The 27,232-nt window shown below is 35.4% G+C and overlaps 1 protein-coding gene across 1 annotated transcript in view; it reads right to left on the minus strand.

Annotated features, from left to right (window-relative positions):
* LOC109064589 (low-density lipoprotein receptor-related protein 1B-like) overlaps positions 1-27,232 on the minus strand; it is a 252,014-nt gene that overhangs the window by 73,379 nt on the left and 151,403 nt on the right. Inside the window, 9 exon segments of the mRNA XM_042749544.1 lie at positions 68-187; positions 4,895-5,017; positions 6,814-6,972; positions 7,082-7,195; positions 9,746-9,865; positions 10,350-10,478; positions 12,348-12,473; positions 16,267-16,459; positions 24,842-25,046. Coding sequence (XP_042605478.1) covers positions 68-187; positions 4,895-5,017; positions 6,814-6,972; positions 7,082-7,195; positions 9,746-9,865; positions 10,350-10,478; positions 12,348-12,473; positions 16,267-16,459; positions 24,842-25,046 — 1,289 coding nt within the window.

The raw sequence follows: 27,232 nt of genomic DNA on the forward strand, positions 1-27,232 counted from the left end.
ATCCTTCCTCTCAAAGGAAGTCTTTCATTGTGTGGCCTAAATGCAAATACGTGCTTCAGAGTTTTACCGCAAATTTCCTCGCTTTCGTCCAATCCGTCACCGCAGTCGTCCTCCCCATCACAGAGCCACTGTTTGGCGATGCACTTGTTTTTCGAGCAGGCAAACTGATTCCAAAGGCATGATGAATCTAGAGGGAAAAGTTTGAACTTTGAAAATAAACCCATGGGAGGCAGTACTGACATTTAAGGAACAGTACAAACAAATTTGTGGATTCTTTCATTATTTATGTTGTTTTAAGCCACTTTGGCTTTAGTTAAATATGAAGGGATAAATAGAAATAAAACACATATTTTTTAAATTTTCACACTGCTCTAAAAGACAAAGTATATATATATACAGTATATATAGTTTAGACATAATGTGTGTGTATGTGTGTGTGTATATATATATATATATATATATATATGACGGGAAAACTAAAATAAAGAAGTATTTATACCCAAAATAAAACACAAAAAATGTTCAAAATATTTCATGTTATGAATACAATTCATAACATGTTCAAACAGTTATAGTTTTGCCTTTGCAAGCCAAATTGAGTGCAATATCTGAGTAAAGTGGCCTCTAAAAGCCCTCTTCGCCCTTGTTGGGATTAGAGATTCAACTTTGGAAGGCAATCCTGCTAGCAAGCACTTTTAAAGTAATTGTCCACTTGCATACGTACGCGAGCCACAAAAGGTGTGAGCAAATATGCCCCTATCAGCAGTCTGAAAGTTTGTTTGCTTGCGTTTGCCATTGATTTTGTGATATCTCTGCAAAGCCACCGGCGGCTGGGACAGAGAGACCAAGGTCACCAAGAGAAAGGTTTTAAAAAGTTACACCAAAAGGGCTGAAGACAACGCAAGTGATCAGGATGATTAGGTAAATGAGGGTCATTCTTCAAAACCTGCCTTAGGGGAAGTCTCAAAAGAACAAATAACCAAAATGAAAGGTGAAAAAGCACCGGGACATTCGTCAAGATCAAGGACATGGAAACAAATCCATATTACTTCTGATTTTGGGTCAGTGACTTTGAGGTCGCTGCACGGTCCAGAGTTGCGCTGGCTTCACGGGAGCTTCAGTCGCAGATCAGAGTTCTTGCTCAGAATAAGATGCTTTGAAGCGGAACCAAAAGGATTCCCCGCACGGGGTCGGGACAGAAGCAAAGCAAAAATTGGTCGCAGCAGGAAAGCAGAACTTCCTAGAACTTCTTACTCTACAGTTCTGCTCACCTTAGAGGTGCATCACAAAGTCTGTGATGGAGAGAAACATGAATGTCGCTAAGATTAATAATTATACAACACATTATAGCAAGATGTGGCTGAAATAACCCTTCACCTAAAGTTATACAGTTGTTCAAGTAAATTTCTTTAAAAATATAATGAAATTCATCTAAATATTCCCCCTAAGCATATCCTGAAATTACAAGAAATAAAGTCATAATTATGAGAAACAGTCGCAATGTGAGATATAAAGCAGCATTGTGAGATTATTGAGTCAAATTGCGAGATAGTATAGTAGCTACTCTAAAAAAGGGGGAGATAAAAAGTCGCAAATTGTGAGAAATAAAGTCATAATTATGAGAAATAAAGTCATACTGTGAGATAGAGGTGCAATACCGAAAAATGTACTATGACAAGAAATAAAGTCACATTGCGAGAATTAATGCCGTCATGGAATATATAAAGCCACAAATTGTAAGAAATAAGAAAATCGCATTACAAGATTTAAAGCACTACAAGATATATAGTCATATTGTAAGATACAGCAATTTTACAAAAAAATAAATAAAAAAAATAAAAATGGTATAACAAGATATTAAGACAGATATAAAGTCACCATGGGAGACTTAAATTTTCAAATTGCAAAAAAATAAAGAGGAATAAAGTCGCATTATGAGATATAAAGCAGTATTGCAAGATATATAGTCATATTGTGAGATACGGTAGCAATTTTAGAAGAAAATGTCACTACAACAAGAAAATAAGTCACTGTGAGATTTAAAGACACATTTTCAGTTATAAATTCACAATGGCTATAACGAGAAATAAAGTCACATTACAAGACATAAAGTCACCACTGAAGACATAAAGCCACAAACTGTGGGAAATAAAGTCATAATTATGAGAAATAGTCACGTTACGAGATAAAAAAGCAGCACTGCAATATATACAGTCAAATTGTGAGATGTAGCGATTCTCCAAATTTTTTTTTTATAAAATCGACACATTGTGAGTCACATTTTCAGATATAAGTTCATCACAGGAGATGTATATTCGCAAATTGAGAAAAATAAAGAAGAATAAAGTTGCACTGTGAGTTATAAAGCAGCACTGCAAGATATATAGTCAAACTGCAAGATATAGTAGCAATTTTAAAAGATAATGTTACTATAACGATAAGCTGCATTGCGAGATATATAGACATAATATGAGATATAGTAGCAATTCTGGAAAACATTGCTATAACGAGAAATAAAGTCACTTTGTGCGATTTAAAGTCACCATGGAAGCCAAAAAGATACAAATTGTGAGAAATAAAGTTATAACTATGAGAAATAGTCACATTAAGATATAAAGCAGAATTGTGAGACATAGAAGAAAATAAAAAAGTCCCTATAACGAGAAATAAAGTCACATGCAAGATTTAACCATGTCACCATGGGAGATATAAACTTTCAGAAATAATTTTGTGAAATACAGTAATGTTGCGACAAATACAGTGGTGTGAAAAAGTGTTGGCCCCCTTCCTGATTTCTTCTTTTTTGGCATGTGTGTCACACTTTAATGTTTCAGATCATCAAACAAATTTAAATATTAGTCAAAGATAACACAAGTAAACACAACATGCAGTTTTTAAATGAAGGTTTTTATTATTAAATATCCAAAACTACATGGCCCCGTGTGAAGAAGTGTTTTTGCCCCCCGTTAAAACTGTGGTTTATCACACCTGAGTTCAATTTCTCTAGCCTCACCCAGGCCTGATTACTGCCACACCTGTTCGCAGTCAAGAAATCTCTTCAATAGGACCCTGCCTGAAAAGTGAAGTAGACCAAAAGATCCTCAAAAGCTAGACATCATGCCGAGATACAAAGAAATTCAGAAACAAATGAGAAAGAACGTAACTGAGATCTATCAGTCTGGAAAATGTTATAAAGCCATTTCTAAAGCTTTGGGACTCCAGCGAACCACAGTGAGAGCCATTATTCACAAATGGCAAAAAACACAGAACAGTGGAGAACCTTCCCAGGAGTGGCCGGCCAACCAAAACTACCCCAAGAGCACAGCGACGACTCATCCAAGAGGTCACAAAAGACCCCACAACAACATCCAAAGAACTGCAGGCCTCAATTGGCTCAGTTAAGGTCAGTGTTCATGACTCCACCATAAGAAAGAGACGTGGCAAAAATGGTCTGCATGGCAGAGTTCCAAGACGAAAACCGCTGCTGAGCAAAAAGAATATAAAGGCGTGTCTCAGTTTTGCCAGAAAACATCTTGATGATCCCCAAGACTTTTGAGAAAATACTCTGTGGACTGACAAGACAAAAGTTGAACTTTTTGGAAGGCGTGTGTCCCATTATGTCTGGCGTAAAAGTAGCACCGCATTTCAGAAAAAAAAAACATCATACCAACAGTAAAATATGGTGTTGATAGTGTGATGGTCTGGGGCTGTTTTGCAGCTTCAGGACCTGGAAGACTTGCTGTGATAAATGGAAACATGAATTCTGCTGTTTACCAAAAAAGCCCTGAAGGAGAAGGTCCAGCCATCTGTTTGTGACCTCAAGCTGAAGCGAACTTGGGTTCTGCAGCAGGACAATGATCCAAAACACACCAGCAAGTCCACCTCTGAATGGCTGAAGAAAAACAGAATGAAGACTTTGGAGCCGCCTAGTCAAAGTCCTGACCTGAATCCTGTTGAGATGCTGTGACATGACCTTAAAAAGGCGGTTCATGCTCGAAAAGCCTCCAGTGTGGCTGAATTACAACAATTCTGCATAGATGAATGGACCAAAATTCCTCCACAGTGCTGTAACAGACTCACTGAAAGTTATCGCAAACGCTTGATTGCAGTTGTTGCTGCTAAGGGTGGCGCAACCAGTTATTAGGTCTAGGGGAAAAACCCTTCTTCACACAGGGCCATGTTGTTTTGGATTTTCTTTTCCCTTAATAATAAAAAAACTTCATTTAAAAACTGCATGTTGTGTTCACTTGTGTTATCTTTTACTAATATTTAAATTTGTCTGATGATCTGAAACATTAAAGTGTGACAAACATGCAAAAAAAATAAGAAATCAGGGAGGGGGCCAACACTTTTTCACACCACTGTAATGCAGCATTGTTAAAATTCAAAAAAAAAAAAAAAAAAAAAAAAAATTATGAGAAAAAAAAGGCACATTTTGAAATACAAAGTCACAAATGGGAAATGTAAACTCGAAATTATAAGGAAAAGTTACAATTATGAGAATATAATTAGCGTTTTTGTTTTGGTAGTGGAAATGAGCTTCAATAAATTGCAATAACATAAAAGTACCAGCTTATCAGACTTCTACAATAATTTGTCTGGAATCTGAAATGAATAAAACAAAGAGTAGACAAGAAACGGAGCATAACTGTAACTCTATAAAGCCAGGAATGTCAAGCAGCTAAACTCACACATTTAGCACTTACCACATACTAGCCGTGACAAGTGGATCAATAGAGCAAAATAGCACTTACGTTCTAATGTAGATGGTGGTGCGTGACTTGAAGTAAAATAAAGTCTTTAGACATGAATATATTAATTAGGATGACATATAGCGCACACAATGTGTCTGGCAGGCCTGATCAGTTGAAGGATATAGAAAGGTGGTGCTCACCGCATTGAAATTCATCTGCTCCATCCTCGCAGTCTTTCTGTCCATCGCACAACCAGACGCTTGAGATGCAGTTTCCACTGGGACACGCAAAATGGCCGTCCTCACATGTATGGACTGAAGAAGCTGGGAGAAATGTCAGAAGGAAGACAATGATGGAGGAACCTGTAGAAAACTATCTGAAGCTTCTACTTTCAACCATTACCAAAGGGTTTGCTAGGTTCACCACTATTTTGAGAAAAAAGTATGAGAACATGCTGTAAACAAATCAATTGTATGACCTCTTAATGTCTACCTCAGCTTCAATTATCCAATTTGTTATCTGTGGTTTTGTATTTGTGTTTGGATTCTGACTTGCGTATCAAGGTTGTTTTAAACCTGCAGTTTCTCCTTGAGTAAAATATAGGAAACATGTTTTTGTTTTCTACAGGATAGGAGCAACCACAGCAGAGGTCAGGAGTGGAATCCTCTTCATATTTCCATTAAAGGTTTGTGCTCATTTCTGGAGGACTCTTCTGCAGTTGAGTTTTTAAAAGGACATTTTCAGAGAATCAGTGCTTTAGCTAACAATCACACATTAGTATTATGTATTTCTGCCTTCAAGACTTCCAGGAAAGTTCCTATGTAGAAGTTTTGAAATCATAAATGGGTTTTTACAGGAAGTTTTATGTCTCTAGGCATTGATTTTTATTACTTTTTTTTCTTTGCTGTGTAAGGACTCTAAAACTGTCTAAGAAAACAGTTTAATATTAATATTTTCCTTTATATATTATTTTGTTTTACCATTTTTCCAAGACCAAGTTTAAATCTTGAAATATCAAAATATTACTATGATAATTAAAGTACATTGATAAAAATACAGAATAATATATAATCTATAATATATATATATATATATATATATATATATAATATATATATATATATATCAATCATCAACACATAAAATGGTCATAATAGAACATGTAGTGAAATAAAAAAGATTAAAAAATAAATAAACAATTTGTTGTTGTCAAATTTATTTATTTATTTATTTATTTATTTATTTATTTATTTCAGTTGAAAATTAATAACCCTGAAAAATCTGCCACATGTTGCCAAATGACTTTATATATTATTATTGTGTAAATGAATAAATTAAGTTAATAAATTATAATTTACAAATAAAATTCATCTGTGATCATTAAAAAATCTGTGTAAAAATTATTATATAAAAAAAATAATAATTGTGACTTGTTGATGCTAGTTTTATTACACACATTCTGACATTCATGTGTGTATATTTATGTATATACTATACTTTGTCAAAATGTGACTAAATTTACATTTAGTCATTTAGCAGCGACCAAATGAATGAATGAATGAAACTGTAGCATCAACAAGTCACAATAAAAAATTCACACATGATCATTAGCAACCCGCTTCTACCACAGTTCCTTTATTGACATTCCCTAACTTGCAGATTTCAAAGACAAATCCAACTTTCCAACTTTTAATTAAAACATTGCGATGGCGTTTATATGCCCTCAGCTAATAAATTCTGACAGGACTGTAAAGTTCCGCAAAAAATTCTACACACTCATCGACTTCCAGAGTTCTGTTTCACTTAGCCACAAGGACTTATTAAGTCACTAAATATTCTCAGTAGGTCCTGGGCTTTCTACATATATCATAAATATCTAAGTATATTACTGTCAAATATTTGGCAGGACTCAATGTGATTGAGTCAAAAAAGTCCACATTTCCCAGCCTCATAAAAGGCTCTGGCGATGTGAGCCGTCACTGCTCCTCAATGCAAACTTTGTAAAAATTCCCTCAGCTCCCAGTGCTATTTTCCATTCTTAACATGACAACATTGTACTTTGAATACAAACAAACAAGAAAAAGACAGTCCGGGGGAGAAAATGCAAATGCATTTCTACCGTGGCAGTGTATTTCGTCTGCGTAATCCCCACAGTCATTGGCTCCATCACAGATCCAGGAGGGATGAACACACAGCGACGTCGAATTGCAGCTTAGAAACCTCTCACTGTTGCTGGCACGAGAACCCAGTCTGTAGTATTCCATGCAGTCTGTGCTATCTGAAAACAGAGAGGACAATGAGACGAGTCTTTCACACATCATGTGACACGCAAACACAAACCGTCAGAAGTGCGAACGGGCTAGCGCCTTCACACATGCTAATCTTACTACAGCTTTTCTCGTCCGATGCATCAGCACAATCGATGATCTGATTACACCAGGATGATGCAGGAATACAGGCACCGTCTGCACAACGTCGCTCAGAGGACAAACATGAGGAATCTGGAATCAGAAAGAAAAGAAGCAGATTAACTACAGTAGATACACCTTAAAGTATACAAAAACACTTTAAATGAAGTCAAACCACTTTTAAAGAAAGGCAAATCTTACTTTAAGGCAAATCAAAATGCTTTAAAGGGGTCATATGATGCAATTTCGATTTTTCTTTTCTCTTTGGAGTGTTACAAGCTCTTGGTGCATAAAGAAGATCTGTAAAGTTGCGAAGACTAAAGTCTCAAATCGAAAGAGATATTCTTTATAAAAGTTAAGAGTCAGTCACGCCCTCCTAAAACGCCTCGTTTAAACACGCCCCCACATCTCTACGTCACTGTGTGGGAAGATTTGCATAACACAGCCCAAATGTTCACGCAAAGAATGAAGGCGTGACTTTTATTCCCGCTGTAGTATTGTTGTTGCCGCTGCCACCATGTTGTGGAGATGCTGTGGCCATCCAAAAGAGGACAATATCTGCTTCATAATGTCTAGAGCTGATCCGTGCTGGTCGCTGAGGAAATATATCAACTTTGCGCTGTGGATCACTGGATCGGCTTTCACCATGGACGAAGTGGAGTCCAGCCCAGGGGTTGTCACATGTGGTTGCCGCAAGCTCCTTCGTCAAATCCGCCGGCTGCACCGTTCTCAAGCCTGCTTGCCTCCGCTCACCCGAGCCTGCCGCGTGTGATGCTATGTGTTTCATTGTGAAAGCGAAACTACTTTGTTTTGTCTTCCAAAATAGGACACAACTAGAAATCAGTGGTTAGGTTGTATTTACAACACTGTTCCAGAACAGTTCAACCCAAATATTCAGATGTGTGCAGCACATTTTACGGAGGACTGGTTCCTGAACCTACAGAGTAGCTTACAATGCGTCTGTTCTCAAAAGCTGTTTCTATAAAGTGGGGCAGTTCTAACTTTTTGTATGGACAGTCTGGCGCTTCTGACTCACAGCCTGTAAGTACTTTTTTATATTTAAAGAATTTGCCACTGCTGATTCAAACGTGAGTTTTGAGCAGTGTAGAGTAGTGCTTGTTGTTTGTCATTTCTCCGATCACAAATACAGACATGCAACGCAACGCGTAAAAACAGTATAAGTCATTATAATCAGTAGTTATGTCCCCACTGGATGCAACAAATGCCTAGTTTGTAATGGGCTTTATTGGTTTTGTCTCGTCATGCTGGGAGACGGCATCACAATATGTTAAGGGGCAAAACATTTCCGTCACACACTTGAGGTATTCAGCCAATCACAACGCACTGGATAGCTGGCCAATCAGTGTACACCTCACTTTTCAGAATGAAAAATCGACACGTTTCAGAAAGGCGGGGCATATAAGAGCAACAATAATGTACATTATGTGGAAAATAGTGTGTTTTTTGAACCTTAAACTGCAAACACATTGCATTACACCAAATGAACAACATAATTTTCTTTTTAGCAACTTCATATAACCCCTTTAAACAAAGTCAGACCACTTTTAAGCAAATCAAATGCTTTATATCAAATCATTTTAAAGCAAACCAAAACACTTTGAATAAGGTTAGACCACTTTAAAGCAAATTAAAATGCTTTAAATGAAGTCAAACCCCTTTTAAGAAAACCAAAACGCTTTAAAAAAAGTCAGTCCACTTTAAATCAAATCAAAATGCTTTAAATAGTCGATTTACTTTAAAGCAAATCCTAATCATTTAAAATAAGTCAGACCACTTTTAAGCAAATCAAAATGATTTAAATGAAGTCAAACCACTTTAAAGCAAATCAAAATGCTTTAAACAAAGTTAGTCCACTTTAAACCAAACAAAAATGTTTTAGATGAAGCAAACCACTTTTAAGCAAACCGAATTAACCAAGATTGTTTCAGTAAAGTTTGTTATGTAATATGAAAGCAAAGTGCTTATGGTTACCTTTGCTTTCACATTTGCATAATTCTAAATTATATAAATAATAATAATAATAATAAAAAAATAATAGTGTAAATACATTGGTATTAAAGATATCTGTGCTAATGTAATGAGAATAGAAACCCAGTGGTAGTGTGAATGCAAAACTAGTCTATTTAAAGAGGCTGATTCTAAATTAAGATAAATTAGATCTTACTCCATTTTAAAGTCCAGTGTGAATGCAGAACTGGTCTGAGTTTGATTCTTACAAAAAGGAGATAATCAAGTTTCACTGGCTACAGGTGACAAGATACAATAAAAATATCTGTATGGAGAAGTATTTTATTTATTTCCAAAATCAAATGTTTCTAGAAGCATTTAGATTCCTGCATTGTTGGCAAAAGTACAGCTTTCACTGGCCTTCACTGAAGCATAGTGACGACAACATCTGTTTTTTCTGCCGACAACATAAAAGATTTTCTGCATGCATTAAAGCTTAATGCTGTTATTTAGATGTTCAAGCAGGGTGAGAATTCAAAAGTACTATTGATTGATGGACTACATTTCTCCAGAGAGTCGGGCAGAAGGAGGAAAAAAAATGAGAAGATTCCTGAACTGACCAACACTGGATTGAGAATGGGTTTCAATTGTGCGAGAAGAAGAAACAATACCCACTGTTACAGTAAACTTCATCTGAGTTATCCCCGCAATCATTCACGCCATTACAGAATCGATGGTTGGCCACACAGCGCTGGTTATAGCACGATTTAAAGCCATGTCTGCAGTTCCGGTTCTCTGAAGAATGATAAATCTAAGATTAGTCATAGGACTGCACAATAACATGTATTGGAGAAATTTAATAAAGTTGTATTAAGGATAGACAGACAGACAGACAGACAGACAGACAGATAGACAGACAGACAGACAGACAGACAGACAGATAGACAGATAGACAGATAGATAGATAGATAGACAAATACACAAAAACATAAACATGAAATAAATATCCCATGTAAAGTCTGGATAGTAAACCTATCTGAGAGCAACTGCTTCATTAGAAACTCTGCTTGAGAAAGTAAAGACAGAGGGAGAGAGAGACAGAGCAGCAGTCAGCCTGTCACATCACTCGCACTCATTACATTTTTGCCAGGCTTCTCTAAGCTCGTCTTATTAGCTCGAGTCACAGGAGAACAGGAAGACCTTCTGTAGCTTCCTTCATTCAGTTTAGAGATGAAACCTGAGGGCTCAAACACAGCACCATGCCTGATTGGACTCTTACCGCAATACTGCATTTTCTCATCCGACCTGTCTTTGCAGTGTGCGATGCCGTCACATGTCAGTTGGTAATCAATGCATTCCCCGTTTCCACACTGGAACTCAGAGTGGATGTTACAGGAGGAGTTCATGGCTAGAAGACGAGAGTAAAAGAGATTTGTAGAGTTGTGATGTGCTGCCTTGAAGTATAGATTAGGGATGTGCATTGACTGCTTCAGTGTTTGACACATAATCAGTTGAGGATAGATGTGGCAGTGGAGTTCCATTTACACTTTTTATTTTTTTTTTTACTGTGAGTCTATGTACACAAACTTCAGAGGGATGTCTCCTTGGCCTTTGCATTGCATCCCCTGTGTTCTGTTCCATCTGATGCACTATGTCTAGCTGTTTGAACACAAAAACACATCTGTGTATTAGCCCCATAATCCTCTCCAAGCAGAGTCGAGTGCTGTTGCAATCCTAGACTGAAAGTCACCGTGTATAGTGTCTGTATGCTACCATCCTGAAGCTAACCAATGTTTCTTAAAATCACACAGCTGTATTTTCCAATTTTTTTGCACTCATGCCCATCCCTAACAAAAATTAATTACAGGTACAGTAGATGAATGTTAAAGTATCAATATCTAGACAGAAACACCCAGAACCATTTAATATCTAGATCAAGCCAACAGTATCAGCTATGCAAATGTGAAATATAATGTAAATGTAAATGTAAAGAAAACAGCATTCAGACCTGGCACATCTATCTAGATATGAATCTGTAGTGGCTCCAAATAGGTGGAAATAAAATCACTTGGCATTTACAGTGTAGCAAAATGATTTTGGATTACAATCTGGAATACAAATACAATCTGAAATCTACAATTCAGATCACAATCTTGATTTAGAATCTATATTCAGAGCAAAATTTGGATTCAACCCTGGTTCCAAAATTTGATCAATTTAGAGCAAACAGAATCTGAATCGTAATCTGGATTTAGAATATGGATTGTAATCTAAATACAGTCCACAACAAAGGAAATCTGTATTGCATTTAGATGTGCAATTATATTTTGCAATACAGATTAAATATAATAAAAAAATTCAATATATTTAGAGCAAACAGAATATGAATCGTAATCTGGATTTAGAATATGGAATATAATCTTTATTTAGAATCTATATTTAGAGAAAGGGAAATCTGGATTACAATCTGGATCCAGAACCTAAATTCTAATTCTAAATTCTGAGCAAAATGAATCTCAATCACATTCTGGATTTTGAATATTTAAGGTAAAATTATTTTTAGCTGCACTATGGATGTACTATATAGATTACAATCTTGTTCCAGAATAACATATTAATTGCAAATAGAATGTGAATCATAATCTGGATTTAGAATATGGATCACAATCTGAGTCCAGATCTCAATCTTGGTTTCTGAATAACAATCTCTATGCACACTTGGTTTTTCATAATCTGGGTCCAAAACCTACATTTTGACCAAAATGAATTAGAATCACAATCTGGATTTGGAATCTACATTCAGAGCCACAGGAATCCTAGTCATTTACATTTGTATATAATATTAATAATAATATAAATAATAAGCATAAGAATGCTGCAGTAATAAGGTTGTCGGGCCACAGCCTTGCTGATTGATTTATGCTGTAGTTTGTTCCTAGAGCAGCAGAATGTACTTCTCACTATGCCAAAAGCGGCTGTTCTGTCCCACATGCCCCCTGTTTCTCAGCTTTCTGCCTCCAGACATAGGGCACGGCAGACCTGAACGTGCGCTCTGAATTTCAATCCAGCCACCAAACATTTCACATTTTAAAAACTTGCTTTATCCCCAGTATCCCAAACAGAAATATCTGCTATTATTTTGAATACGCCAGCATAAAAATAGCCTCAATACTAACAGATATGGACTTAGCCACACAACTCAAAGTACTGAGACATACTAAAAAATAATCGACTGAATACGAGCAAGATATACAGAGAGAGAGGGTACGGGACTTACATACACATCTGTTATCATCCAGTAATATCCGTTCTCCACGGCAAGTACAGTTTACCACACCAAGTGGAGTCAAAAGGCAAAGGTCATGGCACCCTCCATTATTCACGCTGCAGGGGGATGACTCACCTAAACACAATAAGAGAAATCCTTGGTAACATATCACTCATTTTAATGCACTGAGAAAACAGTTTGACGAGCTTTACAGCTAACACTTAGGGATAAGAATTCAACCAACAGGAATTGAAATTGTTGTACAAACTCAAAAAAATGTCCCTATGTTTGGTGCCATGTTTGAAAGTGTACAAAAAATTAAGAAGGATTGGCAAAAAAAAACAAACAAAAAAAAAAACAAACAAAGAAGGCTTGGAAACTCTGTAAAGTCTCTTATTTGGTGTTTCAAAGATACATGGAAAGCAAGCAAGGTGGATTCTTTGAGTTAAAGTTTTATTATTATTATTAAAAAAAAAACAATTAAATAAAAAATAAACTTTAATATTGTAAATAAGTAAAATAATAATAAAAATATTAAAGTATTGTTATTTATTATTACTATTATGGGTGTAGCATTAAAGCTGCAGAATAAAGAATCTACAATTCAGAGCAAAATGTATTTGGATTGCAATACGGATGCACAATACATATTATAACCTAGTTACAGGACTATAAATTCAGAGCAAATGGAATCTGAATCATAATCTGGATTTAGAATATGAATCCTAATCTGAGCCTTGACCACAACCTTCATAACTTTCAAAATCTATAAATAATCTGGATCCAGAACTTAAAATACGAAACTATATTAATTTGATTAGTAATGAGCACAAAACTAGTTTGTTTGTGGGAATACAGAACAGCATTATTGAATGCTGTGTGAAATATTTTATTAATTTTCTTACTGCCTTTCAGAACGCTTTATTTTAACTGTGGCCTAAGGCATCCAATGTCTTTAACACAATGCATTCAGCCTAGCACCACACACACACACACACTCAAGGCTTGAAGGGCACTCTTGCAGTGCCAGTCAGAGGGTTGGGCTCCTCAGCGGGTGTGAGCTTGAACTGTGCTTGGCACAGACGTTGGCGTGGAGCGTGGGTCTCTGAACCGTGCCCTATCTACACACAAGTGGCTGCCAGACTCCAGAGCCGTGGGCCGAGCGTATTCCCCTGCACAAATGGTGAGGATTCAGATGAGTGCATTGGGCCAGCGTCTTTCACTGTGGGGCTTCAGTCCGGGGAGGCTTTCGCTTATTATGGGATGGGGTTTTTAATAGCTTGGTCTATTCAATGGCTGATTTCTGTTGGCCAGTGTTTATAAAGGAATGTTTATTAGTTGGAATAAAATAAACTGCAGATGGTACCCCTTTTAAAGGGACAGTTAACCTAAAAAATGTTTAATTATGTCATTATATGCAGAAGGAAAAATCATGTGGTTTGGAACAGCATAAGGGTGCATTAAGTTTGTCTTATTTTTGTTATGATTTAAAAAGTAATGTGGGGAATTACTTAGAATTTCAGCATTTTATAGCTCCGTCTGAGCAAATTCTCTTAATAGAGTCGTCTGCGCTATATAGATAGGGGGAACGGTGGCTACCGAGGTCCAAATCTCCTAAGAGAGTCCTGAGATGAAAAAAAATCTCAGTTCGCGGTTTGGGATGCCAAGCATCTAAGCTCCTTCCATTAGAGTCCTTTGAAACACTGAGGCTTGAACCGCAAACAAAGAAATGTCTGCATCGAAGCCAAGAAAGAAGCGAAGTGGAAAGTCGGCATTCTATAAATGTGTCATGTTCTATAATTTCTGCTAATTCTGTAAATTTCATGGTGTGGTTTTACTTCCCGGGTGAATCGAGTTTAATTTCTTCGCTTTAAAAGATTTACGCCTCAGGCATTTGAAATGTGGTGCTCCTTGGGAGTTTCAACAGATGCAATTACCAAGCACTGCATGTTTAAATTTTGTGGTCCGAAAATATAAACGTAAAAGTCACCATGTGCACTAAACTGAATTTATGTAAATGTTCTTCCAACAGTGGCCAGGCTGGACTGGGTCTCAGTATTTTGAATGGGACTTGAATGGAGGTTACCAAGATGGATTCACTGTATTAGCTACTAATACTAAAGTGGGTAATTTAGATTTTTTTTGTTTGTTTGTTTTGCTTTGTTTTTTGTCTGCTTAAATTGACATATGTAAAATGTATGTAAAACTTTTAGTAATATAGTGAAAATAACAGTGTACTTTTACTTGGTACTTCTGCATTCTATTATTTGACAAAAAAATTATATATAAAATACAATATAATTTATAATCTGGAAACATAATCTAGAAACAAAATTTATTTATTATTTATTTTCTATATTTATTTATTTAAAATTATATATAAATATTTTTCAATTTTATATATATTATATATAATATTATTTATATATATATAAAATTTGAAAAATATTTAAATATTTCTAGTTCGTAAATTTAAATTTATATTTATAATAATTGAATATATATGAATCAAAAATCTACATTTAGAGTGAACAAGAACCTGGATCACAGTCTGCATTAATAGTCTAGTTCGTAAATTTAAATTTATATTTATATCACAATTTATATTTAGAATCTATATATTCAGAGCAAACATAATCTAGATTGCTATATGGGTGTATAATACAGATCAAAATCTGAATCCAGAATCTAGATTCAAATCAAAGGCAATCTGAAATCACAATCCATATTTATATCATAAATTATACTTTTTGAGTATAGATCACAAACTTAATTTACAATCTATATATTCAGAGAAAAAATAATCTAAATTGTAATATGGATGTAAAACATATATAATAATGTGAATTCTGAATGTGGATTTAGTGTACAATGCAGGGCACAATCTGAATCCAAAATCTAGATTTAAATCAAAGGAAATCTCAATCACAATCTGTGATTACAGTCTGGATCACTGAAATTATTTAGAATCTACATGTTGAGATCAAAAAGAATCTAAATTCTAATACGAATCACAAATTTGTATTTATAGTATAAATCATATACTTTGGATATAGATTACAGGTTAGAATAGATTGACAGATTACATAGATTACATACAGAATATATAGATTACAGATTGGAATCTACATATTCAGAGAAAACAGAACCTAGAAAATAGAATCTATATTACAATATGGATACACAATATATACCATATTCTAAAATCAGAGCAAAAGGAATCTGAATCACAATCTGTATATGAATCTAGGTCATAATCTGAACCCTAATCACAATCCTGATTCAGGATCTGAATATACAGATAAAATCTGAATCAAAAAAATTTACTCAGAGCAGGTCCTTTACCCTAAACACAGAATTTATGTCACTTATGGAAATATATCAGCCTATAATTATTGAATAAGTCCCCTCTAATGATGTACAGTCACTCATTAATATGATTTGTCTTTGTATTTATCACACCTTGCTGACATAAACCCAGCTTGTCCTGTAATACGTAGAGTCAGCAAAGAGCACTGTGACTATGTTCATCTTATCTGACCCTCATGTCAGAATGTGTTGATTTTGTTCCAGCTTCCTGCGCACCCATCAAAAAAGCCCCCAGTGACTTCTGACGCATCTAACATCAGTGACTTTGCATTGTGTTTGCTGTCATCACAGAGTAAGCATCTCAGACACCTTGTGTGAATAATACAAACAAGCTTTGTGTGACTAATACAAACAAGACGGCAAGACATCTGCTACGTCAACCAAGAAACGTGTTTATCTGCTCGTTTTAAAACTCTCTTTGATTCAAGGGTTTTAGAAATATACTATAAAGGTTTGTTGACACAATACTTCAGTTTCAATTCATCTAAAAACGTTTGGTTTGAGTTAAATGTTAAAACAGTTGCGTCATGTGACGGAACAAAGAAAATGAATCACGTACAGCTGTTGGTGTCGTTGGAAACAGCGATGATTCCCATCGGTTGATGAGGGATGTCTGCACGGAGGACTTTCGTATTGGCTCCGGTGAACTTATCAGAGCGGATCACGGCCCGCTGCGTCCAGTCAGACCAGAAGATGAATTCTCTGTAAATTGCCAAGCCAAAGAACGTTCCGGGTCCTGATTTCACAATTACCTACAAATTTAAGAAGAAGAATTTAAGTGAGGGAAATATCCTGATAATAATAATAAAAAAAAATAATAATAAAAAAAGTTTTTTACAAGAGCACTATTAAACATTTCAGGTTGTAGACTAGCAGTCAAAACTTTTGGTGAATTTATATTTCTCATTACCCTTAAAAACTTTGTGAACTTTTTGAACTTGTGCTTAAATGCCAGATAGATAGCTAAAAAAAAAAACACTTAAAATGATGGCTCGATAGACAGATGGATGGACAGACATGTAGAATGATAAATAGAATGATGGATAGATGAAAAGACGGACAGGTAAAACAATAGACAGAACAATGGATAGAAAGACAGACAGACAAGTAAAACAACAGATACAATGTTGGATGGATGGACAAAAAGATAGAACAACAGATAGAATGATAGAATGAGAACAATAGAACAACAGAATGTTGGATGGATGAATCGATGGAAGGCCCTCTGGAGTCTAAGGGTATTTTAATGATGGATGGATGGATGGATGGATGGATGGATGAACAGACAGACAGACAGGTAGAACAACAGATAGAATGATGGATGGATGGATGGATGGATGGATGGATGGATGGATGGATGGATGGATGGACAGAAAGATAGGTAGAATGATAGAAGGTTGGATGATGGATGGATGGGTAAAATGGTAAAAAAAATGATGGATGGATGGACTGACGGATTGACGGCAAGGTAGAACAATAGATAGGATGGAAGGATGGATGGATGGATGGATGGATGATCGATAGAAAGAGGGATAGACATGTAGGACGAGAGATAGAATGATGGATGGATGGATGATCGATAGAATGAAGGATGAACAACAGATAGAATGATGGATGGATGGATGGACAGACAGACAGATGGGTGTAATGATAGAATGATGGATGGATGGATAGATAGATGGATGAAGGATGATGGGTAAAATGGTAAATGAAACGATGGATGGATGGATGGATGGATGGATGGATGGATGGATGGATGGATGGATGATCGATAGAATGAAGGATGAACAACAGATAGAATGATGGATGGATGGATGGATGGATGGATGGATGGATGGATGGATGGACAGACAGACAGATGGTGTAATGATAGAATGATGGATGAACAACAGATAGAATGATGGATGGATGGATGGACAGACAGACAGATGGTGTAATGATAGAATGATGGATGGATGATAGATGGATGAAGGATGATGGGTAAAATGGTAAATGAAATGATGGATGGATGGATGGATGGATGGATGGACTGACGGACGGACGGACGGACGGAAAAGTAGAACAATAGATAGAATGGAAGGATGGATGGATGATTGATAGAAAGAGAGATAGACAGACAGAAATGCAAGATCACAAATAAAATAATAAATGAAAGACCCTATTGAAGCGAAAAATATTAGACAGACAGACAGATATATAGACATATACAATTGGCCACCAAACCCCAAACACCTTCTACCGGGCCCCCCTTTTGTAGCGAAAAATATTTTAAAGGCCCCCCCATCCCCCCTTCTTTTTTTTTTTTTTTTTTTGGAAAGCCTCTTATGCTACTTTTTTTTATTAAAAATACAGTAAACACTGTAATATTGTGAAATATTGTCAATTTAAATTTAAATTAAACCACAACTGCTACAACTGAAAAAAGAGTGCACACGCCGGTACTGCGAGTCATGTTGAGGTAAAATATGTCAAATTAATATTTTGCACTCAATTATTTACTTATCAGGCAAGTGGCAGCGCATGATAATTATGCAGTGTAGTCTATCACCCTGCAGAGGTTTATTTTGCAAAATAATCTGCTGACTCTACACTATCCCTCAGTTTGGGAACCACTGGAGTACTCGATTTGTGCTCTATTAATTCGGTCTGTTATGATGATCTATGTGTTTGATTACTAATGCCTGCGTAGTACAGCATTGCACATAGAGGATAAAAACATTCAACTTCGACTCTTTATCATCATTTCATATGTGTTAAAATTTGCAAAGCGTACCAAACTGAACAAAACTATATAAATTCAAAATTTTAATTCATGAATATATAACGGTGTCCATGGTATAGCAAAATCCATATAATGGAACAACATAATACCAGTAGTCACTTTCATACCGTTATAGCTCCCACCCCACAGTTATCTTGTAAAAATCATTAAATAACTTTGATGCACTGGTAATAAATAAATAAAAGCATCTCTCCTGCTGTACAGCACAGTTCCATCAGGCAGTTTACTTTCAGCACAAAGGTGCACAGACCAAAATAAAGCACACTGAGTGTCTGTATAATTCACAAAGACACACGGGCCCATCCAGAGCCGAAGGGGAAGCACCGTGACACCCGAAGGACAGCCCTCCTCCATTATCCCCCACATTATAAATGATTAAACCAGATCTACAGAGAGTGTAAATGGAATCGCTGTTGTAACAGACACAGAGATACAGTACATCACGCACAGCCTCAGGGAGGAAGGTAAGCTGTGAGAGAGGGACTGTTCTTCACGTGCCTGAACGTCCAGTCACTCAGAAACACTGAGATGGTAGAGATGTGAACGAACCGGGGTTCAAAATCTACACTCAACAAATACATTTCAAATTAGACTTTGGTAAGTAAAATAAAACAGAGTTAGTCAGCTTTCACTGAAAACATTTGATCCTTATCAGAAACAAACTGTCATGACTTTCTCAGTGGAAACTGTATCATCATAAGTTTTTTTTTTTTATCTTTTTTTTTCCCTCTCTCCATATGGCACATAAGCCCCGAAGGCAAGGTTAAAGAAAATTAAATAATTCTATTATATATTTATTTTTCTGCTGTACATAAAAAAAAAAAAAAAACACTTCTGAATTCTCAGTTTTATAAGAATAACAAAAAAATACTGAGGAAAAGCAAAGCAGTAAATAAAACAAATTAATTAATTAAAGTCAGAGAAATTTAGAAAAGTCAATGAGATTCAGTCTATTTTTGTTCTCTCCGATGTGTAAAAAAAACAAAACAAAAAGGGCAAAAAGAAAATCTTTGATTTCTCAAATTTACTTGCAAAAAATATTAAGAACAAACAGCGGCAAATAAATAAAACAAAATAAAATCAACGCACTTCTAATTTGGTTAAAGTTTGCACTGCCTTTGATTTTGTTTTGTTTTTTCTTTTTTCAGAGAGAAAAATTCAGAAAGAGATATAATATCCACAAAACAAGCCACTACAAATTCTTCATTACAGTTTCTATGATAACTGCATGTAACCCTTGATGGGTTAAAAGAGAGGCTGCACACACACACACACACACACACACACACACACACACACACACACACACACACACACATATATATACATAATGTTTTTTGCTTGTCTTTTGTAATTTTTTTTCAGCCTTAAGAGCTTTTCATGTTTTTTGCTTGTCTTTTGTAAGCCACACACATCTGTTCTGAAGTGCAGCATTAACCGCTCTTCAGTAACACACAGAGACACAGATGTCTCTGAAGGGCTGTCCGATTGAATGCCAGAGTCTTTGTAATAATAATAAGCAGCACGATGGGCGCATGAAGAGCGAGGCTCACGCTTTAATCCCTGATGACAACATGTCAAACACGTGTTCTCACCCTCATGCGGTCGGGACGTCTTTATTCCCAAGTGTTTCATCGCCGCCCGCACATGTGTGGAGAATCTGGATGAAAGATGTGGCAGACGCATCTGCATGACGTTCTGATATCAGAGCTGTCGTCTCGACAGGTGAAAACCTCTTCATGCTCTCTTAAGATCAAAACTTTTTAGCATTGAATTATGAATCAGTGGACAAGAACATGACATAGTCAGGCTGTTGTTCCCACATGCTTCAAAGCTACCACCATGCAGGAATTATCTTAGACTTTGCTCTCCAATAATGTGATGGAGGGTTACTCAAACATAACCTTAATTAAAACAGGTTATTTATTTATTTTTTTTAACTTTACTGAACCGTTGCTAAGCTCCGCCCCTTTTTACTTACAGAACAAGTCAAATGTGCACTGGAAAGATTTGCAACATTGTGACAATTTTATTGGCCATCCTCCGTTAAAGAAATAGTTGTACAAATATTAAAAATTGAAAACTACGGAGTTGAAGCAAATGCTTTTTAAAAACAGCTGTAAACAGAAAAGCCTCATTTGAATGCGATAACATTAGTGTTAACCTTTCTACAGCGTTTTTACTGTTTTTTTTTTTATTCATAAAGTAACATGCTTAAAAACTAAAAACAACAAATCTGAAATGAAGCAAATGCTTCTCAGCCAATTGCAAAGAGCAAAGCTTAATTTGAAAATGATAACATTGCTGTTACATTTCTACAATGCATTTACTACTTTTAGAAATTGGTAAATTACATAGTACATGCTATAAATTTAAAAACGAAAAATCTGTATTGACGCTAAATAGCTAAATGTATATAACATATATAAAATCACCCTGTAGCAGATCTACACAGGTGGAGCTGGGGAGGTGGATGTTTCTTAAGTGCGCTGCAACTGCTACAGCAAGCACAGGCCCCGTATTTGAATGTTGAGTTGATGATGTGAAAAGTAACCAATCAGCTATGCTATGTGAATATTTTTTTTTTATGTATTAAAATTTATTTGAAAATGGACCATGTACAATTTTAACATAAATGTTTCCATTTCATGCACTGTACCGAATTTAGCCAATCGCTAGTTTTCATCCGCAATGACATGATGTCATTATATCAGACTGAGTTAGAACCTGTAGTCCAGCGCCATCTAGAGTTTCATGACAGTACTTTGTATTAGTGTAACATATTCACTACACTCTCACAAGTAAAGGTACAAAAGCGCTTTGTAAAAGCCTAATGTACCTATTAGGTTCTAATATGTATTGCCCCAGTGACAGCTGTTGTACCTTTATTTCTAAGAGTGTAACTTTGAAGAAATCTGTAAATTAAGCTGACCATAATATACAACTGTGAAAACTGCAAATCTGGGTTGAGGAAAACACTTCTCACTGTAAACTCATGAGTGGAAGCCCAATTACGCTACTAAAAAAAAAAAAAAAAAAAAAATTGAGAATTGCAAGTTTTATTTAACTTTTTTTCACACAATTGGGAGTATAAATTTTGTGAGTTTTACTTATTTTTCTAAGAATGCAGTTCTGACTTTTTTCCTTAGAATTGTGAATAAACTCGCAATTGCGAGATATAAAGTCAGAATTGAGAGATATACATTCACATTTCTGTCTTTTTTTTCTCTGAATTGCATAATATAAAATAACAATTATGAGTTATAAAGCGACAATAGCAGGTTATAAACTCGCAATTGCAGGAAAAAAAACCTGAATTATAATTTTATATATATTTTTTCGCACAATTTTGCCTTTTTTCTCAGAATTGTGAGATACAAACAGGCAACTGTGAGTTATAAAGTCCAATTTTGAGGGGGAAAACATCATCAGAATTGTGAATTTATATCTCACAATTCTGATTTAATAATTTGCAACTGTGTGTCAAAATTGAGAGATAAATAAACTATTTCTCAGAATTGAGACTTTTTAGAATCAGAGTTTATATCTCACAATTCTGAGAATAAAAGTTAAAATTACCAGATGTAAACTCACAATTGCAAAAAAGTCAGATTTGTAAGATAGAAAGTGGCAATTACTTTTTCTTTCTTTTTTTCAGTGGTGGAAACAGGCTTCCATATCAATGAGCCTCATTTGAAAGTACCAACATTAGTGCAGCGTTTCTACAACACATTCACTACATTCTTTAAAGAAAACGTTAAATTACCCAGTACATTATATAAAGGTGCAAATCTGAATTGATAGAAACACTTTTCACAAAAGTCTCATGTGAAATAATAACTAAATTTATACAACATATTCAATCCTTCCTTTAAAGAAATTATTAAATTACACAATAACACAATTAAAAATTGTTTAAAAATCTGAACAGAATGAATTGCTTTCCAACCACTGTAACACAATTGGTGGATTTAAGAAGTTTAGAAATCACACACTTTTTACTTTTATGAAAGTAAATAGGGTCATATTTGATATGTGGTTGTTATTAAGAAAGTTTCATCTAATTTGCATGATTCTGAACTCCTGGGAGTTTAAATCTGTGGCTCTGTGTGTTTTCCTCTAGAGGAAGTTTGAAAAGGCTGGAGTTTGAATCTGTCAGCTGTAACCTAGATGGCACTTCCTCCTCCAGCACACTCTGACAGGGTCTGCCTCGCTAGCCTTGCTATCTGTCTGACACGCAAGAAAACAAATCTTCCTTTTGTTCGCTCAGAGCAATTTTCACCTTTTAATAGCCTAGTGAGCAGATCGTTTCATTAGCCAGCTAGAACCCATTTAGCACACCACGGCATTGTTGGCGGTCAGCAAGCGATAAACAGTGTCAAACCCTCTAACCTGCAGTTCCTGGCCCTTGATGAAAGTAAACATTAAAACTGGTTTACTTTTCAGCAGTTATTGACTTATTTTTAGGTCTGTCAATCACTGAAAATAGTTGGAATAATTCCTTAAAGGTGCCATAGAATGCAAAAATCACTTTTATAAGGTGTTTGAACACAGTTGGGTGAAAACAACCAGCCTATATGGTAAAAATCCACCCACTCATTGTTTTATAATCCCAATAGATCATAAACAGTCTCTCCACACGAGCAGTTCCAGATTTCTCACTACTATGACTTCATACTCTGGAAAGTCCCACCCATTTGTGACGCTCTCTGCCCTATTAGCATATACACAGCCCTGAGTGAGAAGCAGCGGTCCGCCATTACTGTTTATTTGCTGTAGTTGCTGGAGGTACAATGTCAGCGCCAAAGAGCCATTGAAAGTGTCATGTGTTGGGATGCAACAATTTACATATGAGTCTCCAAAGATAACAAGAGACACAAAAAAAAAAATCCCCTAGAAAAAAAAACCCCCAGAAAGTCCTATAAGTTTATGCTAACATTTTATGCCCGCCACACAAACAAAAACCAGTTCAAGCTCATCGCTTTGTTCAAACAAAAATTACTAAAGAAAGATCGATACCAACGCTTCATGTGCAGACTCCAGACAAAGTAAACATCACACATCACGAGCTTCTTGGCTCTCTGTAAGGCTAATGTTGCTAAAGCTACCATTGTCTCTGCCTGTTTTTACTGATGCTGCCTTGACGTGCTACCAAAATGATTGTGAATAGAAATGTGGTAGTTAAAAATTGCATTTGGAAGCAATGTGAGGTCAGTAACACGTAGGGCTGTGCAATTAATCACATTCGATTGTTATGCGCATTTCGTCAGTAAAGCGGGTCCCGTGATTAGTAGTAAATCCTATCACCTGCTTTCAGATGGAGCGGCATTCACTACACAGAGCCATAGTTCACTGACAATTAAGCAAAATCACTTTCATAATCGCAGATTAATTGCATTTGATTTCAACTTGTCAGTGAACTATGGCTCTGTGTAGCGAATGAGAACGATGAGCTTTGTAAAAAATGATGCGTTTCAGAAAGATGGGGCATAGAGGAGCAACAATAATGTACAGTATTTGGAAAATAATGTGTTTTTCAAACCTTAAACCGCATAAACACATTTCATTACACCAAATACACAAAATAATGTTCTGTTTTAGCAACATCATATGACCCCTTTAAATTAATATTAAATTGAACAATACATTTTATTAAATTAGGGTGTCAAACTGACAGACCTACTTATTACATATGACAGAAATCTGTGATGTATGATCGGTTGAGTTATTTTTTTAAGGCTTTTTTTTTTTAATAATTAATTTTATTTAATTAAACATTAAACAGACATCCCTACTTACTATATATAACAAAAACAGGAATTTTCATACATGAGTGATCTTTTTCTAGTGCATTATTTTTACAACTCACAAAAAAGTGTGAAATTGTACTTTTATATATGTATGATTCAGTTTTTGCTAAATACACTTTTTACTAATTTAATGTGTTAAAATGGCGATCCTACTCACTATATATTACAGAAACATGGAATTGCTGCAACCTGAAGGGGAACAGATGACCTGAAATACTCAAAAACACTGTTACCTAGAACTAAGAATAATAAGAAAAATGTTCAGTTATTGTTTGACATCGTTAGGTCTTTTTATTTGGTCCTCCTGGAAAGAGCAAATTTTTTAGTTTTACGTGACGATGTACTGAACCCAAGTGACCTGTTTTCAGTGGATGGGATCGAAATTTCTTTATGTTCTCCTTCAATGTCTCACCTCAGCAAAACAGAAAAGCTTCACAAAGGCTGAAAGCCGTTTGCAGTGCTCTGAAGGCACAGCCTCCGTTTCAGCTAATGCACTTCCATGCATTTTTTAAAAGTCACACACAAAGCGGCTCCATACTCACGTATCTATGCGAGCCGTCGTAATCACACCTCTCGATGTGGCCGAGACTGCCGTCGGAAAAATAAAGCTTTTCGGCTTTGTGGTCGATGGTGAGTCCATTAGGGGTGATGACATCCACACTAACAATGACGCGGACGTTCCGACCGGTTAAAGTCGACCTCATGATGCTTGGATTCTGCTCATTCCAGTTAGTCCAGAACATCAAGCTTGGGGAACACAAACAGACTGTTAGCTGTCACATCACATGATATTCACCATAAAACTTAATAAAGTCATCTTTTAAAATATCAAACTTAACTCACGCAAGCACTTTTCTTAGAATTAGTATAACTTTTCTGAGCCATTAGTTCTTCAAATTTGCCATATTTAAGACATACATGATTTCTTTGAAAGTGACATTAAAATTTCACAAATATGCATTTGAAAAAAAAAAAAAAAACAGAAGAAACTAAAACTTAAGTGTGAATATGATCAAAAGTATCAAAAGCATTTTTCATAAATTGTTTATTATTACTTTTATTAAGTTATAAAATATAATGTATATATATACCACTAACAAACACACACACACAATATATATATACATATATACCACACACATATATATAACTACACACACACACACACACACACACACACATATATATATAAATAAATGCAGTTATTTTGTTTCTTAAAGTTAATCACTTCACATATATTTCTTAATTTAACTAAAATATTTTTGAATTAATTTGCTAATTCATTAAGAATAATAATAGTAATAATAATAAACTATTATATATAATAAATATTATTATATATACAAATAAATTAATCATTTAAATTATATTTTTATATACAAATCTTACATGTATTTAATGTTTTATATTTTTCTTAAATTTACCGTTATATATGACAAACATTTTTGTAAGTACTTTTTGTAAGTATATGATCAGTTGCAATTTTTTTTGCATTTTTCAATCTGACAGCCCACTTATTTACTACATACAGTATGACAGGAGATTTCATTAGTATATGACCATCTTTTTTATATCTATTATTTATTTATTTGCATAACATTTTAACAGCACTTTTTTTATAAGTTTATGATCAGTTGCTCTTTTTATTTTTTTATTTTATTTTATTTTTTATTACATTAACATGATAAAATGATAGCCCTACTTATTATATATGGCAGAATCGTTTTGTATGGTTGGCTGAATTTTCATACACATACAATCAGTTGCGTAGTACTTAAGCAATTATGTCACCCTTAGAAATATGTCTAAAAATGTTATCACATAGTAGGTAATATCAAATGTAGTGGCATCTAACAAATCATGCTAGTTCTTTTCTCACTTTTCTAAGCCATTCCTTCTTCAAATTTCTTACATTTCAGACGTACTGTAAATGTTTTCTTTGAATGGCACATAAAATGTTACAAGTCTACATATAAGTCCTCTTAAAACAAAACTTGAACCCTTGATACTTCTCTACACTATGCTAATAGCCTCTTTAAAATGTATTTATATGCAATTATAATCAAAAAGGCTACAGCCTAATAGCATCAGCCCTTTTTCTTTTAATGTGGCAGAAAAAGACTAGTCAGTCGAAGGACGAAGCATGTCCTTGTGTTTGAGACGAGTGTGCTAGCCTGGCGTGTGATGGCACCTTGCAGTGTCAGCCGCTAGCACTGCCGTGTGACTCCTAGCTGTGATCTTTGGCAGCTTTTGGATCGCTGCATGGGACTTCTTGCTGACAGCAGCAGCCACTTATTGCCGTGCTAATGCTCTAACAGGCTAACACGCCGACTGCTACAGTCCAACTAAGTGCTGTCAGGGTATGAAGCAGTGAAATGTTCCTTAGAGAACAAACAGCCATGCTAATGCTAAAGCTAAAAGATAGAATACTGTACTTGCAAAGTCTAAATTTCTGATTTCCTACTTTAAAAACTGAAAAGAAGTTTGTTTAGCAAACATTTGTCACGTTAAACACATAATGATCTTGTTTATGAGTGTACACCTGAAGAACACCCGCTGCTAGTATAGCATTGTTTACTCTTAGCAATTTGACTAAAGCTAACGCTAGCTGTCTTTTCGCTTCCATATACAAAATTTTTCAAGCATCAGGCAACGTTTATAGTCAAAAGTCTGACAGAAATAGGAAAATTCCACATCTGACTAAATATAATTTAGCCTAAAATGGCGGGAAATGCTAAAGTAAATTTAAAAGTAGATGGCTTAGGCACAATCAAAGTAAACAAGGTGCTATCTCTTTCATAAGCTCAATTTGTCTCAAAATATCTTATAACTGATGATCGTTGGTTCTCAACTAGACAGTTTTGATCCAGGAAGCAGAAATTTAAAAGTTACATAACGCTAACTGCTAAATGAAGGACAACTAACGGCAGAAC

The sequence above is a fragment of the Cyprinus carpio genome, chromosome B22 (genome assembly GCF_018340385.1).
Source record: "Cyprinus carpio isolate SPL01 chromosome B22, ASM1834038v1, whole genome shotgun sequence".
In the NCBI taxonomy this organism is placed as follows: domain Eukaryota; kingdom Metazoa; phylum Chordata; class Actinopteri; order Cypriniformes; family Cyprinidae; genus Cyprinus; species Cyprinus carpio.